General features: G+C 48.8%; 1 protein-coding gene across 4 annotated transcripts in view; it reads left to right on the plus strand.

Moving 5' to 3' along the window:
• The window catches only part of LOC140429045 (nipped-B-like protein), an 817,118-nt gene that overhangs the window by 491,595 nt on the left and 305,459 nt on the right, over positions 1-20,064 (plus strand). For all 4 annotated transcript variants that reach the window (XM_072515574.1, XM_072515576.1, XM_072515575.1 and 1 more), the window contains one exon: positions 19,358-19,440. In XM_072515574.1, coding sequence (XP_072371675.1) covers positions 19,358-19,440 — 83 coding nt within the window. The remainder of the gene's footprint in view (positions 1-19,357; positions 19,441-20,064) is intronic.

The raw sequence follows: 20,064 nt of genomic DNA on the forward strand, positions 1-20,064 counted from the left end.
CAAAAGAGACGTCGACGCAGAGGGACGTGACGCGCAGGCGCACTCTATGCAGGACCGAACTGCGCATGCGCGATGGCGTAACGAACGCCATGACGCGTGACGTGCGGCAACTGGATCCGCACATTTAAAGCGGCAATGTCCAGCAAAGAACCGACAATGCCTCCGCTGTGGCAAGATGGGCCACTACGCTGCCTGCTGTCGAGCAGCTCAACCTGCCAACGCTCCCCAATTCCGCCAGCCTCGCGGGGTCATGCGGGTCATTCAGCCTCCATACACCGAGTCATACCCTGACGATGTACAGACCGGTGATACAGACGACCGGGAAGCCTTCCGTGTTGCAGTCATTGACAGGAACCGGATGCCCCCAAGCAGGACCCACCAGCCGATGCCAGTGAACAGTGTCAATCCGGGTGATGAATGGTGTGCAACCCTAATGGTCAACCGATCACCAATCACATTCCTTTTAGACACTGGTGCCTCCGCCAACCGAGTAGCACGGTCAGCCTTCTACGCCTTGAAGGTCAGACCACCGATTCGGCCATCCTGTTGTAAGATGGTCGACTACAACGGAAGCGTTATCCCGGCCATGGGATCCTGCCAGTTCCAGGTGACACACAATGCATACACGGCCACACTGTCCTTTGAGACTGTTGGATCATCGAAGGACTCCCTGCTAGGCGCACAGGCGTGCAAGGTTCTCCACCTCGTTCAGCGGGTACACGCTCTCTCCAGAAGGCACGTCAGACTTCCCGGATGCAGAATTTAGGGCACAGCTCCACTCGCTCCTCGCCCACAACCAGGAGGCATTCGAGGGCATGGGCACACTGCCCTACGCTTACAGAATACGGCTCAAACCGGACGCCACCCTGGTCATTCACGCACCTCGTAGAGTCCCAGCACCACTCAAAGACCGCCTCAAGCAGCAGCTGCAGGATCTCCAGGACCAAGGAGTGCTTTCCCGGGTCACGGAGCCCACGCCATGGGTCAGCTCCATGGTGTGCGTTAAAAAGCCCTCTGGCGAACTCCATATCTGCATCGACCCGAAAGACCTGAACAATAACAACATGAGGGAACACGACCCCATACCCAAACGGGAAGAGATCACGAGCGAAATGGCCCGGGCTAAAATTTTTACAAAGCTTGATGCCTCGAAGGGTTTTTGGCAGATTCAACTGGATCAGTCCAGCAGGAAGCTGTGCACCTTCAACACTCCTTTCGGCAGGTACTGCTACAACAGATTGCCGGTTGGCATCATCTCGGCATCTGAGGTATTTCACAGAATCATGGAACAGATGATGGAGGTCATCGAAAGGGTGCGCGTCTATGTTGACGACGTCATCATCTGGTCCACCACACCACAGGAGCACATCAGTCGTCTCCAGCGTGTCTTTGCTCGGATACGAGAACACTGCCTGCGCCTCAACCGAGCCAAGTGTTCTTTTGTCCAAACTGAGCTAAAGTTTCTGGGGGACCACATATTCCGGTCAGGAGTGCGTCCGGATGCAGACAAAGTGAGCGCCATTACAGCCATGCCGCAGCCGGCAGACTAGAAAGCAGTGCTACGCTTTCTCGGGATGGTCAACTTCCTGGGAAAGTTCATTCCCAACCTTGCCTCCCACACAATAGCTCTTCGCCACCTAGTGAAGAAGACCCCGGAGTTCCAGTGGCTGCCCGCACACCAGAAGGAATGGAAAGAGCTCAAAATTAAGCTCACCACAGCCCCGGTATTGGCGTTCTTCGACACACCTCGAGATACGTAGATCTCGACTGATGCCAGCCAGTCCGGCATTGGGGCGGTACTCCTGCAACGGGATGACACTGCATCATGGGACCCAGTCGCCTATGCCTCGCGGGCCATGACCCCCACAGAACAGCGCTACGCACAAATCGAGAAGGAGTGCCTGGGTTTGTTAACCGGCGTAGATAAGTTCCACGACTATGTGTATGGTCTCCCTCAGTTCACCGTGGAAACTGACCATCGCCCCCTGGTTAGCATCATACAAAAGGACCTGAATGAGATGACCCCTCGCCTCCAGCGCATTCTGCTCAAGCTCCGGAGGTACGACTTCCAACTGATCTACACCCCGGGAAAGGACCTCATCATTGCGGATGCCCTATCCAGAGCAGTGAGCACACCGCCCGACTCGGAGGGCTTCGTCTGTCAGGTCGAGGCACAGGTGGCCTTCACATGGGCCAATCTGCCAGCTGATGATTCATGTCTGGCCCGTATTCGCCGGGAGACTGCGGCTGACCCCCCTTCTACAACGTGTGATGTGCCACATGACTGGAGGGTGGCTCAAAGGACAGTGCCCACAATTCTACAATGTCCGGGACGACTTGGCTGTCATTGACGGTGTCCTCCTAAAGCTGGACCGGATTGTGATTCCACACAGCATGCATAGACTGATCCTCGAACAACGACACGAAGGCCATCTCGGGGTTGAGAAGTGCAGGCGGAGGGCCCGAGAAGCTGTCTACTGGCCGGGCATCAGCGACGACATTGCCAACATGGTGCTCAACTGCCCCACCTGCCAAAGGTTTCAGCCGGCGCAACCCCCTGAGACGCTTCAGCCCCATGGGTTGGTGACATCCCCCTGGGCGAAGGTGGGTGTGGACCTTTTCCATGCACTCGGTAGGGACTATGTAATCATCATAGATTACTTTTCGAATTATCCAGCGGTCATACGCCTGCACGATTTGACATTGTCCGCTGTCATCAGGGCATGCAAAGAGACCTTCGCTCGCCATGGCATTCCGCTTACTGTCATGTCGGACAATGGGCCCTGTTTTGCAAGCCAAGAATGATCTTTTGCTGCTTCGTATGGCTTCACACACGTGACGTCCAGCCCACTGCATCCCCAGCCCAATGGCAAGGCGGAAAAGGGCGTTCATATCGTCAAGCGGCTCCTCTGCAAGGCTGCTGATGCCGGATCGGATTTCTGCTTAGCCCTGCTGGCCTATCGCTCGCCTGCACTGTCCACGGGCCTCTCGCCAGCCCAGCTGTTGATGGGTCGCGCCCTCAGGACCACTGTGCCATCCATTCTTGTTCCTACACCCGACTATGCTCCAGTACTGCAAAGGATGCGACAGCAACGTGCTCAGCAGAAGGTGGCACATGGCACTCGGGCAACTGATCTTCCTGCCTTGGCGCCTGGAGACAACGTCCGCATCCACCTACCAGAGGGTGGCTGGTCGGCAACTGTCGAAGTTCTCCGACGCGTGGCTCCCCGCTCGTTCCTGGTTCACATGCCTGATGGCTCCATTCACCGGCGTAATCGCCGGGCTCTTCGCCTGCTTCCGCGCTCACTACGTGATCATACACCGGTGCCATGCCCTCCTGATGTCGACTTCGTGGAGCTTCCTGCCACCATGCCCATTCCTCTGTGGCCAGGCCCATTCCTCAGCCGGTGGATCCTGACCCACCCTTGAGGCGGTCAACCCAAATTTGTCACTACTAGGCTGGACATATGAGCCTGTTTGAACATTGGACTCACTAAAGTTTTATGCCACAATGTTGATATGTTTCTCTTTTTGTCGTTACAGGAGTTTGTTTTGATGCTTGATGTTTACACTTGTTTTGTTTGTGGTACAGTCTCGTTGCTATGTTGCACCTGACACCTTCCTATGTATATAGTTTAGCCTCGTGTACATGTTGTCGATATTGCACACACACACATCTATGTTTATTAACACATAGGCACATATTTTTGTAAAAAAAGGGGGGATGTCATGATATTCAGAGAAACGTCATGGTGCAAACACACACACACACACACTCACTGATGGACAGATCAACGGACCAATCAACACACGCAACATCACAAGCAAGGGCACACGCACTATAAAACGGGGAACACCACCGTTCCCGCTCATTCTAGCAGGAGACAGCTCAGGGCACAGAGCTCACAGCAAGCCACTCAGACATACACCATGTGCTGAGTGCCTCTCCAAGATTGTGTTTGGGCTGGGTCCACAGGTTAAAGGGTAATGAACGAACCACAGTAACAAGTTATTGATAGTAATAAAACAGAGTTGTACCATCTGCAACCGTGTTGGTTCGTCTGTGTAGCAGAGCAGCCAACACGACAGCGACGTGTGGGAGAGTCGTGGAGCGATTGGTCGTGGCGTTCCTGATCACTGGAGAACTGCCCAACAGCCACGACCGGCTTTTAGGCCGAGAATGCCAACTCTGACTGCCAGCAGCCGCAGCATTTAACCTGGCTCCATCCGATTTACACCCTGATTATCCAATAGGTGATTAACTTTCCTAACGTCACATCCGGCACCTCACTGTTCCCCTGACCAATAGTGGTGGGTGCGGTACCTCCGGCAGTGGGACTGTTGGAGCTCAGGGCCTGTGAAGGACCAGACAGCGGCCGAGTGAAGTTTGTGTGAGGGGAGAGAATGGCGGGTCACGATTCTGGCAGACAGCAACAGTTCATTGGCTTCCACAAGTCCTTCAATGCCGACACCATCGCAGGGAGGAGGAATTATGTGATAGCTGCATATACAGGGATTGCAGCAATGTGTTTGTTCTTCAAACTGAGATCCAAGAAGAAGGAACCAGCAGAAATAACAGAAAATAAATTGTGTGGTTCTCCTCTGGGGCAGTGTCAGTGGAATTTATGGAGCAGCGTATGAAATTGGTGAATGAACAAAGAAATGTACAGCACAGGAACAGACCCTTCGGCCCTCCAAGCCCGTGCCGACCATGCTGCCCGACTAAACTACAATCTTCTACACTTCCGGGATCTATATCCCTTTATTCCCATCCTATTCATGTATTTGTCAAGTCGCCCCTTAAACGTCACTATCGTCCCTGCTTCCACCACCTCCTCCGGTAGCGAGTTCCAGGCACCCACTACCCTCTGTGTAGTAATAAAAAAAAATAAAAAAAATTTTTAAAAAATCTTGCCTCGTACATCTCCTCTAAACGTTACCCCTCGCACCTTAAACCTATGCCCCCTAGTAATTGACCCCTCTACCCTGGGAAAACGCCTCTGGCTATCCACTCTGTCTATGCCCCTCATAATTTTGTAGACCTCTATCAGGTCGCCCCTCAACCTCCTTCGTTCCAGTGAGAACAAACCGAGTTTATTCAACCGCTCCTCATAGCTAATGCCCTCCATACCAGGCAACATTCTGGTAAATCTCTTCTGCACCCTCTCTAAAGCCTCCACATCCTTCTGGTAGTGTGGCGACCAGAATTGAACACTATACTCCAAGTGTGGCCTAACTAAGGTTCTATACAGCTGCAACATGACTTGCCAATTCTTATACTCAATGCCCCGGCCAATGAAGGCAAGCAATGTTTGAAACCTCTGCAATCGTGTCACTGAAATGGTGAATTCTTCAGTCTTCACAAATAAAACTCATGGGAAGCCATGTGCTGTTATTAAAAAATTTTTAAAATAAGAATGCTGTCCACATGCATGTCCTCAGGCAGACCCGGCAGTGCACAGGCCCAGTGCCCAGCAGGGCAGACTGCCACTACCTAAAGTCAGCGTGCTGTCTCTGTACCATCTCCTCCTGACAGTGTGCTGTCCCAAGACCAAGTTTCTTTTTAAAAATGACAGTCTTCCCATCAGAAGTGGCAGCAGAGAGCAGGTCACACACCCGGCATGCACACTGACGTCACATGATTGTGCTTTGGCCACAAAATCACAGAGGAGAGATTCTTTCATTTTTTTCGCTGCCTGCAAGCGAGCACCAGGATTGTGTGAAGAACTTAAGATGGATCAATTTGTAATAAGGAAAAGAGAAACACAAACAGGCCAGGATCTCGCAACTGAATCTGCTGGAGAGAGCTTCTCGGGAGAGTCCACGGCAGGATAAAGCAGCACTGGTGTGAGCTCCAGGGTCTCTGATGACCAACCCATTAAGAATCAGTTGAAATCTGGAACAAAACAGTATAGAGTGATTTCTTGAGGAATGGCTTCATTAATTCTGCCAGTGCAAAGCCCATGTACTGGTAAATGAACAATTAAGACCCTCAAAATGTCAAAGGCATTTGACGACTAAGCATGGCGAGTTCGAGGACAAACCTCTATTTTTTTTCAAAGGATGCAGAGAGAACTTGAGTCACCAGCTTACATCCTTGACAGAACTTGAACGACAAAGCGAGTGCGATCGTGAGGACCAAACGGGCTCACCTGTCGCATTAAAGGTAAGCAAAAAAGTTGTTTGCGATGTTCGGATGGTGTGGTTTGCGAACGTTGGCTGGCTGTTGTGGGTCCCGAAGGATGGCCGGTTGGTAAACATGGGTCCTGGTTAAAAAAGTTTGAAAAACACAGCTATAAGTGTCCCTTTTTTCGACGATAGCGATAATCAGCGGATTTTCATTTACTGGCTTCTGCATTATGTCCGTGACTTTATTACTCCCAACTTCACCATTCGTATTGGTCGAATGCGCTTTCGAATGTCCAGCTTGTTTCTGTGCTGTTTCTATGCTTTGTGCAATCTCAAATACTTTCTTCAATGTTAGCCCTTGCTCTGATAACCATCTTTGCAGAATTCTTTCATTTCTTTGTCTGCAAACGAAGTGATCACGCAAAGCTTCTTCCAGGTAACCTTTCGCAACTCGAGCCAGGAACTGGGAAACTGACTCGCCCTCATGCTATTCTCTGGTGAAACTTAAATCTCTCAGCAATAAATGCGTGTCGGGCTCGAAGTGCTTTCTCAAATTTTCACAACCTCCTATCTGCTGGCTTGTCAGGGGCAGTGAGATTTTTAAATACAGTGAAGTTTTTCATTCTGATAACTAAGGAACACGAGACCTGTTTTTCCTCTTCAATCAAATTTTCAACAACAAACTGTTCAATTTGCTCAATATTAATTACAAAGTCAATAGTAACTGTGTCAAGAGCTTCGACTAATTCTAGTCACAGATACAAAGAACTGAGTTTTTCATGAAAAAGGAAGTCTTTATTCTTTTCCCTCATGGAAAGGATACATCCGGGACTTTGGTTTTAGCACACCCTACTGGAAGGTTTTTCATATAGCACTTTTTTAACTAAAATGGTATTTTACAAATGCAGAATCTTTATGCACAAGCTCCATCCTGGATGCATTCCCTCCTCTTTGGGTGGTCTTAGAACATAGTGCAGAAGGAGGCCATTCGGCCCATCGAGTCTGCACCGACCCACTTAAGCCCTCAAGTCTTGGGCCAGGAATTCCCAGCTGTCGGTTGTACTTTTTCAAGCAGGCTATAACGGCATCTTTGAAGCGTTCCCTCTGCCCTCCTGGGGCCCATTTGCCGCGCTGAAGCTGCAAATAAAAGGCTTGTTTAAGGACTCTGGTGTCAGACGTGTGGATGTGACATGGCCAGACTCGGGTCAATACTTCGATGCTGGAAATGTTGACCTGAGTGAGAATACCACTTATCTTGCCTATGGCTGCACCACTGGTGGTACTCCAGGGTTTTGAGGTACATTCTCTACATAGTCCATATCTCCATTCTTAACCAGCAGTAGATGGTCTTAACTGCACTAAAGGCACTTTGTACATCATGGTTGTCAGCCACCTGCTGGATCTCCTGCAATTCTCCACCAGGTTGCATGTTTTTCTTATATATTCATGGGATGTGGGTGCGTTTGGGCCACCATTAACTGTGCATCCCCTATTGCCCTGGAACTGAGTGACTTGCTAGCCCATTTCAGAGGCCAGTTAAGAGTCAATCGCATGCTGTGGACCTGGAGTTACATGTAGGCCTGACCAGGTAACGATGCAAATTTCCTTCCCTAAAGGATGAGGGAACAAGTTGTTTCTCTCCAACAATTAACAATGGCTTCATGGTCATCACGACACTTTTAATTCCAGAAATTGGTTGAATTCAAATTCAAATCTGCTGTGGTGGGATTTGAATTGAATTGAATAAAATTTGAATTTGATTTATTGTCACGTGTACTGAGGTACAGTGAAAAGTATTGTTCTGTGTATAGTCCAGACAGATCGTTCCATACATGAATAAACAGGACATTCATTAATACACAACATAAATACATAGACACAGTATCAGGTGAAGCACACGGAGTGTAGTACTACTCAGTATAGAAGATGTGTGGGGAGATCAGTTCGGTCCATAAGGGGGTCATTCAGGAGTCTGGTAAAGGCTGTTTTTGAGCCTGTTAGTGCGTGTTCTCAGACTATTGTATCCTGCCCAATGGAAGAAGTTGGAAGAGAGAATAGGGTAGGAAGGGCCCTTGATTCTGCTGCCCGCTTTCCCCAGGCAGCAAAAAACGTAGACCGGGTCAGTGGATGGGAGGCGGGTTCGTGTGATTGACTGGGCTGTGTTCACGACACTCTGTAGTTTCTTCCGGTCTTGGACCGAGCAGTTGCCATACCAGGCTGTGATGCAGCCCGATAGGATGCTTTCTATGGTGCATCTGTAAAAGTTGGTAAGAGTCAATGTGGACATGCCGAATTTCCTTAGTTTCCTGAGGAAGTATAGGTGCTGTTTCAATTAGAGACATTGAAACATAGAAAATAAGTGCAGGAGTAGGCTATTCGGCCTTCAATATGATCATGGCTGATCATGCAAATTCAGTATTCCCGCTTTCTCTCCATACCCCTTGATCAATTTAGCCGCAAGGGCCATGTCCAGCTCCCTCTTGAATATATCCAACAAACTGGCCCCAACAGCTTTCTGTGGGAGAGAATTCCACAAGCTCACACCTCTCTGAGAGAAGAAGTTCTTCCTCATCTCAGTCCTGAATGGCTGACCCCCTTATTCTTAGGCTGCGACCCCTAGTTCTGGGCGTCCCCAACATCGGGAACGTTCCATCAGGATTATATATGTTTCTATGAAATCCTCTCTCATTCTTCTAAACTCCAGTCAGTACTAGCCCAGTCGATCCAGTCTTTCTTCATCTGTCAGTCCTGCCACCCCGGGAATTAGTCTGGTGAACCTTCGCTGGACACCCTCAATAGCAAGAATGTCCTTTCTCAAACTAGGAGACCAAAACTGCCACAATACGCAAGGTGTGGCCTCACCAAGGCCCTGTATCACTGCAGCAACACATCCCTACTCCTATACTCAAATCCTCTCGCTATGAAGGCCAGCGTGCCATTAGCTTTCCTCACCGCCTGCTGTACCTGCACGCCAACCTTCAGCGACTGTTCCACCATCACACCCAGGTCTCGTTGCACGTCCCCTTTTCCTAAACTGCCACCATTCAGATAATCTGTCTTCCTGTTTTTATCACCAAAGTGGATAACCTCACATTTACCCACATTATATTGCATTTGCCCACTTAGCCAGCCTGTCCAAGTCACCCTGCAGCCTCTTTGCATCCTCCTCACAGTGCACAGTGACACCCATGAGACATAGGAGCAGAATTAGGCCACTAGGCCCATTGAGTCTGCTCCACCATTCAATCATGGCAGATATTAGTGTCGACTGCAAATCTGGAGATATTGTATATAATTTCTTCGTCCAAATCCTTAATGTATATTGTGTACAGCTGGGCCCCCAGCACTGAACCCTGCGGTACCCCACTGGTCACTGCCTGCCACTCTGAAAAGGACCCGCTTATTCCCACTCTCTGCTTCCTGTCTGCCAACCAGTTCTCTATCCACGTGAATTACCCTCAATACCATGAGCTTTAATTTTGCTCCCTAATCTCTTGTGTGGGACCTTGTCAAAAGCCTTTTGAAAGTCCAGATACACAACATCCACTGGTTCACCCTTGTCCACTCTACTGGTCACATCCTCAAAAAGTTCCAGAAGATTTGTAGAGCATGATTTCCCTTTAGTGAATCCATGCTGATTTGGACCGATCCTGTCCCCACTTTCCAAATGCTCAGTTATTTCATCTTTAATAATTGACTCCAGCGTTTTCCCCACCACCGATGTCAGGCTAACCGGTCCATTGTTCCCCGTTTTCCCTCTTTTAAAAAAGTGGGGTTACATTAGCTACCCTCCAATCCATTTGAACTCTACCAGAGTCTATAGAATGCTGGGAAATGATCACCAGTTCGTCCACTATTTCTAGGGCCACTTCCTTAAGTACCCTGGGATTACAGAGCATCAGGCCCTGGGGACTTATCTGGTTTTCATAGATTATCCTAGAATTTACAGTGCAGAAGGAGGCCATTCAGTCCATCGAGTCTGCACCGGCTCTTGGAAAGAGCACCCTACCCAAGGTCAACACCTCTACCCTATCCCCATAACCCAGCAACCCCACCCAACACTACGGGCAATTTTGGACACTAAGGGCAATTTATCATGGCCAATCCACCTAACCTGCACATCTTTGGACTGTGGGAGGAAACCGGAGCACCCGGAGGAAACCCACGCACACGCGGGGGGAACGTGCAGACTCAGCACAGACAGTGACCCAAGCCGGAATCGAACCTGGGACCCTGGAGCTGTGAAACAATTGTGCTAACCACTATGCTACCGTGCTGCCCTAATCCCATCATTTTCCCCAATATAATTTCCTGATGAATAAGGATTTCCTTCAGTTCCTCCTTCATGCTGACCCTCTGCCCCCTGGTATTTCCGGAAGGTTATTTGTGTCCTCCTCAGTGAAGACGGATCCAAAGTAATTTCTTGGTCGTAGTGTCGACATGGGTGACGAGGACAGATTGTTGGTGATGTGCACACCTAGGAATTTGAAGCTGTCAACCATCTCCGTCTCGGCCCTGTTGATGCTGACAGGGGTGTGGACGATACTTCACTTCCTGGCATTGAGGGAGAGATTTTTGTTGTTGCACCACTCCAATAGGTTCTCTATCACCCAGAGTATTTAAATCCCCAGGGCCTGATAATCTACATCCCAAAGTACGTGAGGAAGTGGCTGGAGAAATAGTGGATGCATTGGTGGTGAACTTCAGAATTCTGTAGACTCTGGAACAGTTCCTGCAGATTGGAGGGTAGTTAATGTAACTCCACTAATTAAAAAGAGAAGTTGAGTGAAAACCGGGAATTATAGTCCAGTAAGCCTGACATCAGTAGTGGAGAAAATTCTAGCAGAGCACTTAGAAAACTGGCATGATCGGACAGAGTCGGCATGGATTTATGAAGGGGAAATCCTGCTTGACAAATCTACTGAGGGTGCAACTAGTAGAGTTGACCAGGCAGAACCGATGGATGTGGTGTATTTGGACTTTCAGAAGGCTTTTGACAAAGCCCCACATAAGAACAAAGAAACGTACAGCACACGGGAACGGGCCCTCCAAGTCTCTGCCGATCATGATGCCCTAACTTTTTAAAAAACTTCTGCCCTTACTCGGTCCGTATCCCTCTGTTTCCTCCCTGTTCATGGACCCATCCAGATGCCTCTTAAATATTGCTAATGTGCTGCTTCCACCACATCCTCTGGCAACGCGTTCCAGGCACCCACCACTCTCTGTGTGAAAAACTTACCCCGCACATCTCCCTTAAACTTTCCCCCTCTCACCTTGAACCTGTGCCCCCTTGTAATTGACACTTCCACACTGGGGAAAAGCCTCTGACTATCCACCCTGTCTATGCCCCTCGTTTTGTAGACCTCTATCAGGTCTCCCCTCAGCCTCCGTCTTTATAGTGAAAACCTAGTTTATTTAACCTTTCCTCATAGCCAACACCCTCGAGACCAGGCAACATCCTGGTGAACCTTCTTTGCCCTCTCTCCAAAGCTTCCACGTCCTTCTGATAATGTGGTGACCAGAACTGCACGCAATACTCCAAATGCGGCCTAACCAAGGTTTTATACAGCTGCAACATGATTTCCCAACTCCTGTTTTCAATGTCCCAGCTGATGAAGGCAAACATGCCATCTGCCGCCTTAATCACCTTGGCCACCTGTGTTACTATTTTTAGGGAATGGTGTACCTGCACGCCCAGATCCGTCTATGTTAATGTTCCTAAGGGTCCTGCCATTTACAGTATAATTCATACCGAGATTTGATCCTCCAAAATGCATCACCTCGCATTTTTACGGATTAAAATCCATCTGCTATTTCTGTGCCCAAGTCTCCTATCTATCTATATTATGTTGTATCTTCAGCACTATCAGCAACTCAGCCAATCTTCACGTCACCCGCAAACTTACTAATCAGACCACCCACATTTTCCTCCAGATCATTTATATATACTACAAACAACAGAGGTCCCAGCACTGATCCCTGCGGAACACCACTAGCTACAGACCTCCATTCAGAAAAGCACCCTTCCACCGCTACTCCCTGTCTTCGATAACCAAACCAGTTCTGTATCCCATCTAGCCAGCTCTCCCCGAATCCCATGTGATTTGAACTGTCTGCCATGTGGGACCTTGTCAAACACCTTACTAAAGTCCATAGAAACTACATCAACAGCCCTTCCCTCATCAATTTTCTTTGTCACCTCTTTTTTTAAAAAAAACCTCAATCAAGTTGGTGAGACATGAGCTTCCCTGTACAACACCGTGCTGCCTGTCACTAACTAGTCCATTTTTCTCCAAATGTGCATATCCTGTCCCTCAGTATCTTTTCCAAAAGCTTCCCCACCATTGATGTCAGGCTCAGCAGCCTATAATTTGCTGGATTATCCCACTTCCTTTCTTAAACAAGGGAACAACATTGGCTATTCTCCAATCCTCTGGAACCTCGTCTGTGGTCAAAGAGGATGTGAAGATATCTGTTAAGGCCCCAGCTATTTCCCCCCGTGCCTCCCGCAGTAACCTGGGATAGATCCCATCCGGCCCTGGGGACTTGTCCACCATAATGCAATTTAGGATACTCAACACTTCCTCCTTTGATGTATTGACGTTCTCAAGAGCGTTCACACACCTATCCCTGACCTCAACATCCGTCATGTCCTTGGTTCCTCTGCCTGGTGAATACAGATACAAAGTACTCATTAAGGATTTCACCCACTTCCTGTGGTTCCACGCATAACTTCCCTCCATTGTCCTTGAGTGAACAAAGGAAAGTACAGCACAGGAACAGGCCCTTCGGCCCTCCAAGCCTGTGCCGACCATGCTGCCTGTCTAAACTAAAATCTTCTACACTTCCTAGGTCCGTATCCCTCTATTCCCATCCTATTCATGTATTTGTCAAGATGCCCCTTAAATGTCACGATCGTCCCTGCTTCCACCACCTCCTCCGGTAGCGAATTCCAGGCACCCACTACCCTCTGTGTAAAAACACTTGCCTTGCACATCTCCTCTAAACCTTGCCCCTCCAACCTTAAACCTGTGCCCCCAAGTAATTGACCCCTCTACCCTGGGAAAAAGCCTCTGACTATCCACTCTGTCTGTGCCCCTCATAATTTTGTAGACCTCTATCAGGTCGCCCTTCAACCTCCGTCGTTCCAGTGAGAACAAACAGAGTTTATTCAACCTCTCCTCATAGCTAATGCCCTCCATACCAGGCAACATTCTGGTAAATCTCTTCTGCACCCTCTCTAAAGCCTCCACATCCTTCTGGTAGTGTGGCGACCAGAATTGAACACTATACTCCAAGTGTGGCCTAACTAAGGTTCTATACAGCTGCAACATGACTTGCCAATTCTTATACTCAATGCCCCGGCCAATGAAGGCAAGCATGCCGTATGCCTTCTTGACTACCTTCTCCACCTGTGTTGCCCCTTTCAGTGACCTGTGGACCTGTACTCCTAGATCTCTTTGACTTTCAATACTCTTGAGAGTTCTACCATTCACTGTATATTCCCTACCTGCATTAGATCTTCCAAAATGCATTACCTCACATTTGTCCAGATTAAACTCCATAAAAGAGGGCCTCCTCTGTCTCTTGCGACCCTTTTGATCCTAATATTTGCATAAAAAGCTTTGGGATTCTCATTAACCGTGTTTGCTAAAGACATTTCATGGCCCCTTTTACCCTCCTAATTCCAAGTTTAAGTTCCTTCCTACACTGTACTCCTCAAGGGCTTTGCCAGTTTTTAGATGTCTAGACCTATTGTGTGCTTCCCTTTTCCTTTTGACTAAGCTTACAATTTCCCTCGTCACATGGTTCCTGAATTCTGCCATTTCTATCCTTTATTTTTGAGGGAATATGCCTGTCCCGCACTTCAATCAACTGGCCTTTAAAAGCCTCCCACATGTCAGACATAAAAGATAAGTGTATAAAATTAAAGCGCATGGGATTATGGGTAGTGTATTGAGAAGGATGGAAAACTGGCTGGCAGACCGGAAACAAACAGTAGGAATTAACGGGTCTTTTTCAAATTGACATGCAGTGACTAGTGGATCGGTGCTGAGACACCGGGGGCTGGTTTAGCACAGTGGGCTAAACAGCTGGCTTAATGCAGAACAATGCCAGCAGCGTGGGTTCAATTCCCGTACCAGCCTCCCCGAACAAGCGCCGGAATGTGGCAACTAGGGGCTTTTCACAGTAACTTCATTGAAGCCTACTTGTGACAATAAGCGATTATTATATTATTATTCACAATATATATAATTTTTAAAAATACAATAAATTTAGAGTACTCAATTCATTTTTCCAATTAAGGGGCAATTTGGCGTGGCCAATCCACCTACCCTGCACACCTTTGGGTTGTGGGGGCGAAACCCACACAAACACGGGGAGAATGTGCAAACTCCTCACGGACAGCGACCCTACAATATATATTAATGACCGATGGTAAGCGCGCAAGTACAGCAGGCAGTAAAGAAGGCAAATAGTATGCTGGCCTTCATTGCGAGAGGTTTCGCGTGGAGGTTTCGAGTACAGGAGCAGGGATATTTTGCTGTAATTATACAGGGCCTTGGTGAGACCACACCTGGAGTATTGTGTGCAGTTTTAGTCTCCTGGGGAAAGATGTTCTTGTTACAGCGGGAGTGCCTCAAAGGTTTGCCAGACTGATACCTGGGATGGCAGGACTGATGTATGTGGAGAGATTGACTAGGTTAGGATTGTTCTCGCTGGAGTTCAGAAGAATGGGGGGGGATCTCATAGAAACCATGAAATTCCCGTGTCAGCCTCGCCGAACAGGCGCCGGAATGTGGCGTCTAGGGGCTTTTCACAGTAACTTCATTTGAAGCCTATTTGTGACAATAAGCAATTTTCATTTCATTTTCAAATTCTAACTTGACTGGACAGGATAGATGCAGGAAGGATGTCCCCGATGGTGGATGTGTCCAGAACCAGGGATCACAGTCTGAGGATACGGGGTAGACTATTTAGGACAGATGAGACATTTCTTCACCCAGAGAGTGGTGAGCCTGTGGAATTCATTACCACAGGAAGTAGTTGAGGCCAAAGTATTGCATGTTGTCAGGAAGGAGCTAGATATAACATTGGGGCGAAGATGATCGAAGGATATGGGGTGAATTTGGGATCACGCTATTGAGTTGGATGATCGGCCATGAGCATAATGAATGGAGGAGTGGGCTCGAAGGGCCAAATGGCCTCCTCCTGCCCCTGTTGTCTGTTTCTGTCAGTTCAGCGCCAGAAACACTCAAGAAACTTGAAACCACCCAGGACCAAGCAGCCCTCTTGATTAATCCCCCTTCCACAAACGTTTAATCCCGCCGCCACCGATGAGGTAGCAGCCGTGTGTACCATCTACAAGATGCACTGCAGTAACTCACCAAGGTTCCTTAGACAGCACCTCCCAAACTCACGACCACTACCATCTAGAAGGACAAGAACAGCAGATACCTGGGAACCGCACCACCTGGAGGTTCCCCTCCAAGTCACTCACCATCCTGACTGGGGAATATATCGCTGCTCCTTCACTATCGCTGGGGCAACACCTTGGAACTCCCTCCCTAACAGCATAGTGGGTGTACCTACATCCCTGACTGCAGCAGCTCAAGGAGGCAGCTCATCGCCACGTTCTGAAGAGCAACTAGGGATGGGCAATAAATGCTGGTCTAACAAGCGACCCCCCTGTTCCTGCAAATGAATTTTTAAAATGTGGGAATCAGTTGAAAACTGTTTTCAGCACCTGATCGTTTGCTTCCTTTTCACTTTTCCAGCCAGATTAATTCTAATTCCTGAGCTGACCTTCATGGTGATGGTTATGCTGGAGATCCAGCCAAAGCTAGGTGGATCTTAGAGCCCAATTAAATCCTCTTGAACTGTGTCTCTACAACCTGAGTGAAGCTTCCACATGTGTTTTACATGGTGATCGACAACGAGCGTTTTCTGAGCTTACGGTGCTGCATCATGTCGTGGCACTGTGGTTAGCATTGCTGCCTCACGGTGCCAGGGACCCAGATCTGTACAGTGGTTAGCGCTGCTCCCTCACGGTGCCAGGGACCCAGGTCGGCACAGTGGTTAGCGCTGCTCCCTCACGGTGGCAGGGACCTAGGTCGGCACAGTGGTTAGCATTGCTGCCTCACGGTGCCAGGGACCCAGGTCTGTACAGTGGTTAGCGCTGCTCCCTCACGGTGCCAGGGACCCAGGTCGGCACAGTGGTTAGCGCTGCTCCCTCACGGTGCCAGGGACCCAGGTCGGCACAGTGGTTAGCATTGCTGCCTCACGGTGCCAGGGACCCAGGTCTGTACAGTGGTTAGCGCTGCTCCCTCACGGTGCCAGGGACCCAGGTCGGCACAGTGGTTATCGCTGTTACCTCACGGTGCCAGGGACCCAGGTCGGCACAGTGGTTAGCGCTGCTCCCTCACGGTGCCAGGGACCCAGGTCGGCACAGTGGTTATCGCTGTTACCTCACGGTGCCAGGGACCCAGGTCGGCACAGTGGTTAGCATTGCTCCCTCACGGTGCCAAGGACCCAGGTCGGCACAGTGGTTATCGCTGTTACCTCACGGTGCCAGGGACCCAGGTCGGCACAGTGGTTAGTGCTGCTCCCTCACGGTGCCAGGGACCCAGGTCGGCACAGTGGTTAGCGCTGCTCCCTCACGGTGCCAGGGACCCAGGTCGGCACAGTGGTTAGCGCTGCTCCCTCACGGTGCCAGGGACCCAGGTCGGCACAGTGGTTAGCGCTGCTCCCTCACGGTGCAAGGGACCCAGGTCTGTACAGTGGTTATCGCTGTTACCTCACGGTGCCAGGGACCCAAGTCTGTACAGTGGTTACTGCTGCTCCCTCACGGTGCCAGGGACCCAGGTCGGCACAGTGGTTAGCGCTGCTCCCTCACGGTGCCAGGGACCCAGGTTGGCACAGTGGTTAGCGCTGCTCCCTCACGGTGCCAGGGAACCAGATCTGTACAGTGGTTAGCGCAGCTCCCCCACGGTGCCAGGGACCCAGGTCGGCACAGTGGTTAGCGCTGCTCCCTCACGGTGCCAGGGACCCGGGTTTGATTCTGGCCTTGGGTGACACTCTGTGTGGAGTTTGTACGTTCTTCCAGTGTCTGCGTGGGTTTCCTCCAGGTGCTCAGTTTCCTGCCACAGTCCAAAGTTGCGCTGGGTAGGTGGATTGGTCATGTAATATTGCCCCTTAGTGTCCAAAGTTTAGGTGGGGTTATGGGTATAGTGCGAGGGATTGGGCCCAGGTAAGGTGCTATTTCAAAGGGTCAGCCGATGGGCTGAATGGCCTGTACTTGTGGGGATTCTATGATCTAGCCTCTATCTTTCCTCACTCACTCACTCACTCACTCTTCTTGCTCACTAACCTGCTCAATTTGGTGATATTATGTATGGAGTCATAAAGCTTTACCTTGGATATGTCCCCTCGTATTCTGCATTGTCCCACCAATGGGAACAGTTTTTCCCAATCTACTGTGTTCATATCCCTCATGATTTTGTATCAAATGTATTCCATTTTAACTTAAGTTAAACAGGCCATCCCAAAACATAAACCTTAGCTTCACATTTGTAACAATTGCTATTTATCAGCTCGAGCCTGAATGCCGTTCAAATCTTGTTGCACGGAGTTAAGAATGATTCTTGACAAACTCGAAAGATCCCACTCCTGATCTTATGTTGGATAGAAGGACATTGATGAAGCAGCTGATGGTTGGGTCAAGGATGCTGCACTGAGGAACTCCTGTAGCGATGTCCTAACGCTGTGATGTTTGACCTTCAGTAACTGCAACCATTTTCTTTGTGCTGTGTGTTTTTTGCTCCTACCAACGGAGCGTTCTCCCGATTTCCATTGACTTCAATTTTACCAGTCTGTCTCCCTGATGTTGCATTCAGCACACTGCTCTCAGATATCAAAAGCACTTATTCTGACCACACCTCTTGCATACAGCTCTTTTATCCATGTTGGGGAAAAAGCTGGAATGACGCCTGGAGCAGTGGCCCTGCCAGTACCCAAACTAAACATCACCTTCCAGTTATTTGGTGCACTGCAGCTGATACCTGCCATCACTTTGCTGATAATTGAGTGTGGACTGATGGGATAATAATTCACTGGATTGGATTTTTCCTGTTCTGTGGATAAGACATATTTGGGAAACATGTTTCATTTCCCACTTCTAGTCTCATTAATTTGCATCTGCCATTGTTCTGCCCACTCTCCTTCCCGTTCCTTCCTGTCACTGGGTCAGAATTCTTGAACTCCTGAACAACATTGTGGATATTCCTGCGGCAGCTGCCCGGCACAGTCAGGGACGTCTGAGCCAGCGTCACCCACACCAAATGAACAAATCTATATTTTTAAAACCCTGTCGACATCCTTGGGCCTTCCTTGCTGTTTGTCATAGTTGTGTAATCAGTAATTTCAAAATCTTGTTCAATAAATGTTCTGGACAAATCTCGGTCTTGGCAGAAAATGGCTGCAGGTTTGCAATCAAAATAGGATACTTAACCAATATCATCTTCTCATCCACCATTCCATTTCCTCCCCTTATGCTTTCCCCTCCCTCCTGTGCATCCTTCCCATGCCCCTTGTCATCCCCATCTCGTGGCATTCCATCATTTTGATACCACTATGCCATTTCCATGCTCTTGTCCAAGCAATATCCCCTGGTGTGCACCAATTTAGTCATACCCTTCACATTTACTCCTATATTTTCCTATTCTTGCTGCTGCGTTTCCTCTTGTCCCATGCACCTAATTTTATTCTAGCCAATCATCTTGAGAGATTACTGTTAATACTTTCTGAAAACCCATATCAGAACATTGACATTTACTGTGCCCAGTATTCAAAAAGATATCGTATTTGTCAGATTTTTGTTTGAGGCTAGTTGCTCTGAATAATCCATGCATTTCCGAATGCTCGAATTATGGATTGATGGGAATATCTCCCCAATTCACATTCTGAAACCGCAGCACAATGATCGATGTCTAGTTGTGCAGATGAATTGCGAATGACATGGAAATAATTTGTTAATATAATCATCCCTTCATGAAAGATACCGCATTAACAGCTAACCAGGTGTATCATTTAGATACTCTTTTAATATCGCACTGGGGATTGGATATGGTTTGGTATCGAAATGGTGAAGATTTCTGGATGCCTCATCTCTTTCTTTGCCCACTTCCAAATTGAAATATCTTTTAGTTTTTTGTGTTTCCCCTTTCAGGTTGATCAAGATGTTCTAATTACCAACTCGTATGAAACAGCAATGAGAACGGCCCAGAACTTCCTCTCGGTTTTCCTTAAAAAGTGAGTGCAAATGATCTAATTGGAAATATGAAATTGAGTCCCGGGGTGAGTGTTTTACTGTTGAAGCAATGGGACGTTTGTTGTTTCTCATTGCTTCACTGTTGCCTCGCAGTGTTCCGGATTCAATGTCTGAGTCTCTGTGACATCTGGTACAGAATTCCTCATGGTCTACCTTCCAGCTCCTATCCTGCCTTGTACCCCATCCCAAAAACGTGGTATTCACATCAAGATGGAAAGTGTCTGCACCATTTCTGCCATTTCTGGGTGGAAATCACCAGAGAGTTGAGGAATTTCCACGCTTGTCAGAGTGGAGCTCGCCTTTCTGACTGTAGAATGGGTAATTCATCATACAGGTGTATTCTGGTTGGAGTCATGCCTTGCACAAAGGAATTTGTATTTTGTTGTTGGAGGTCGATCATCTCAGTCCCGGGACATAACTGCAGGAGTTCCTCAGGGTAGAGTCCTAGGCCCAACCATCTTCAGCTGCTTCATCAACGACCTCCCTTCCATCAAAAGGTCAGAAGTGGGGATGTTTGCGGATGTCCACCATTCGCAACTCCTCAAATACAGAAGCAGTCTGTGTCCATGTGCAGCAAGACCTGGACAATATTCAGGCTTGGCTGA

The sequence above is a fragment of the Scyliorhinus torazame genome, chromosome 9 (assembly GCF_047496885.1).
Source record: "Scyliorhinus torazame isolate Kashiwa2021f chromosome 9, sScyTor2.1, whole genome shotgun sequence".
NCBI lineage: Eukaryota > Metazoa > Chordata > Chondrichthyes > Carcharhiniformes > Scyliorhinidae > Scyliorhinus > Scyliorhinus torazame.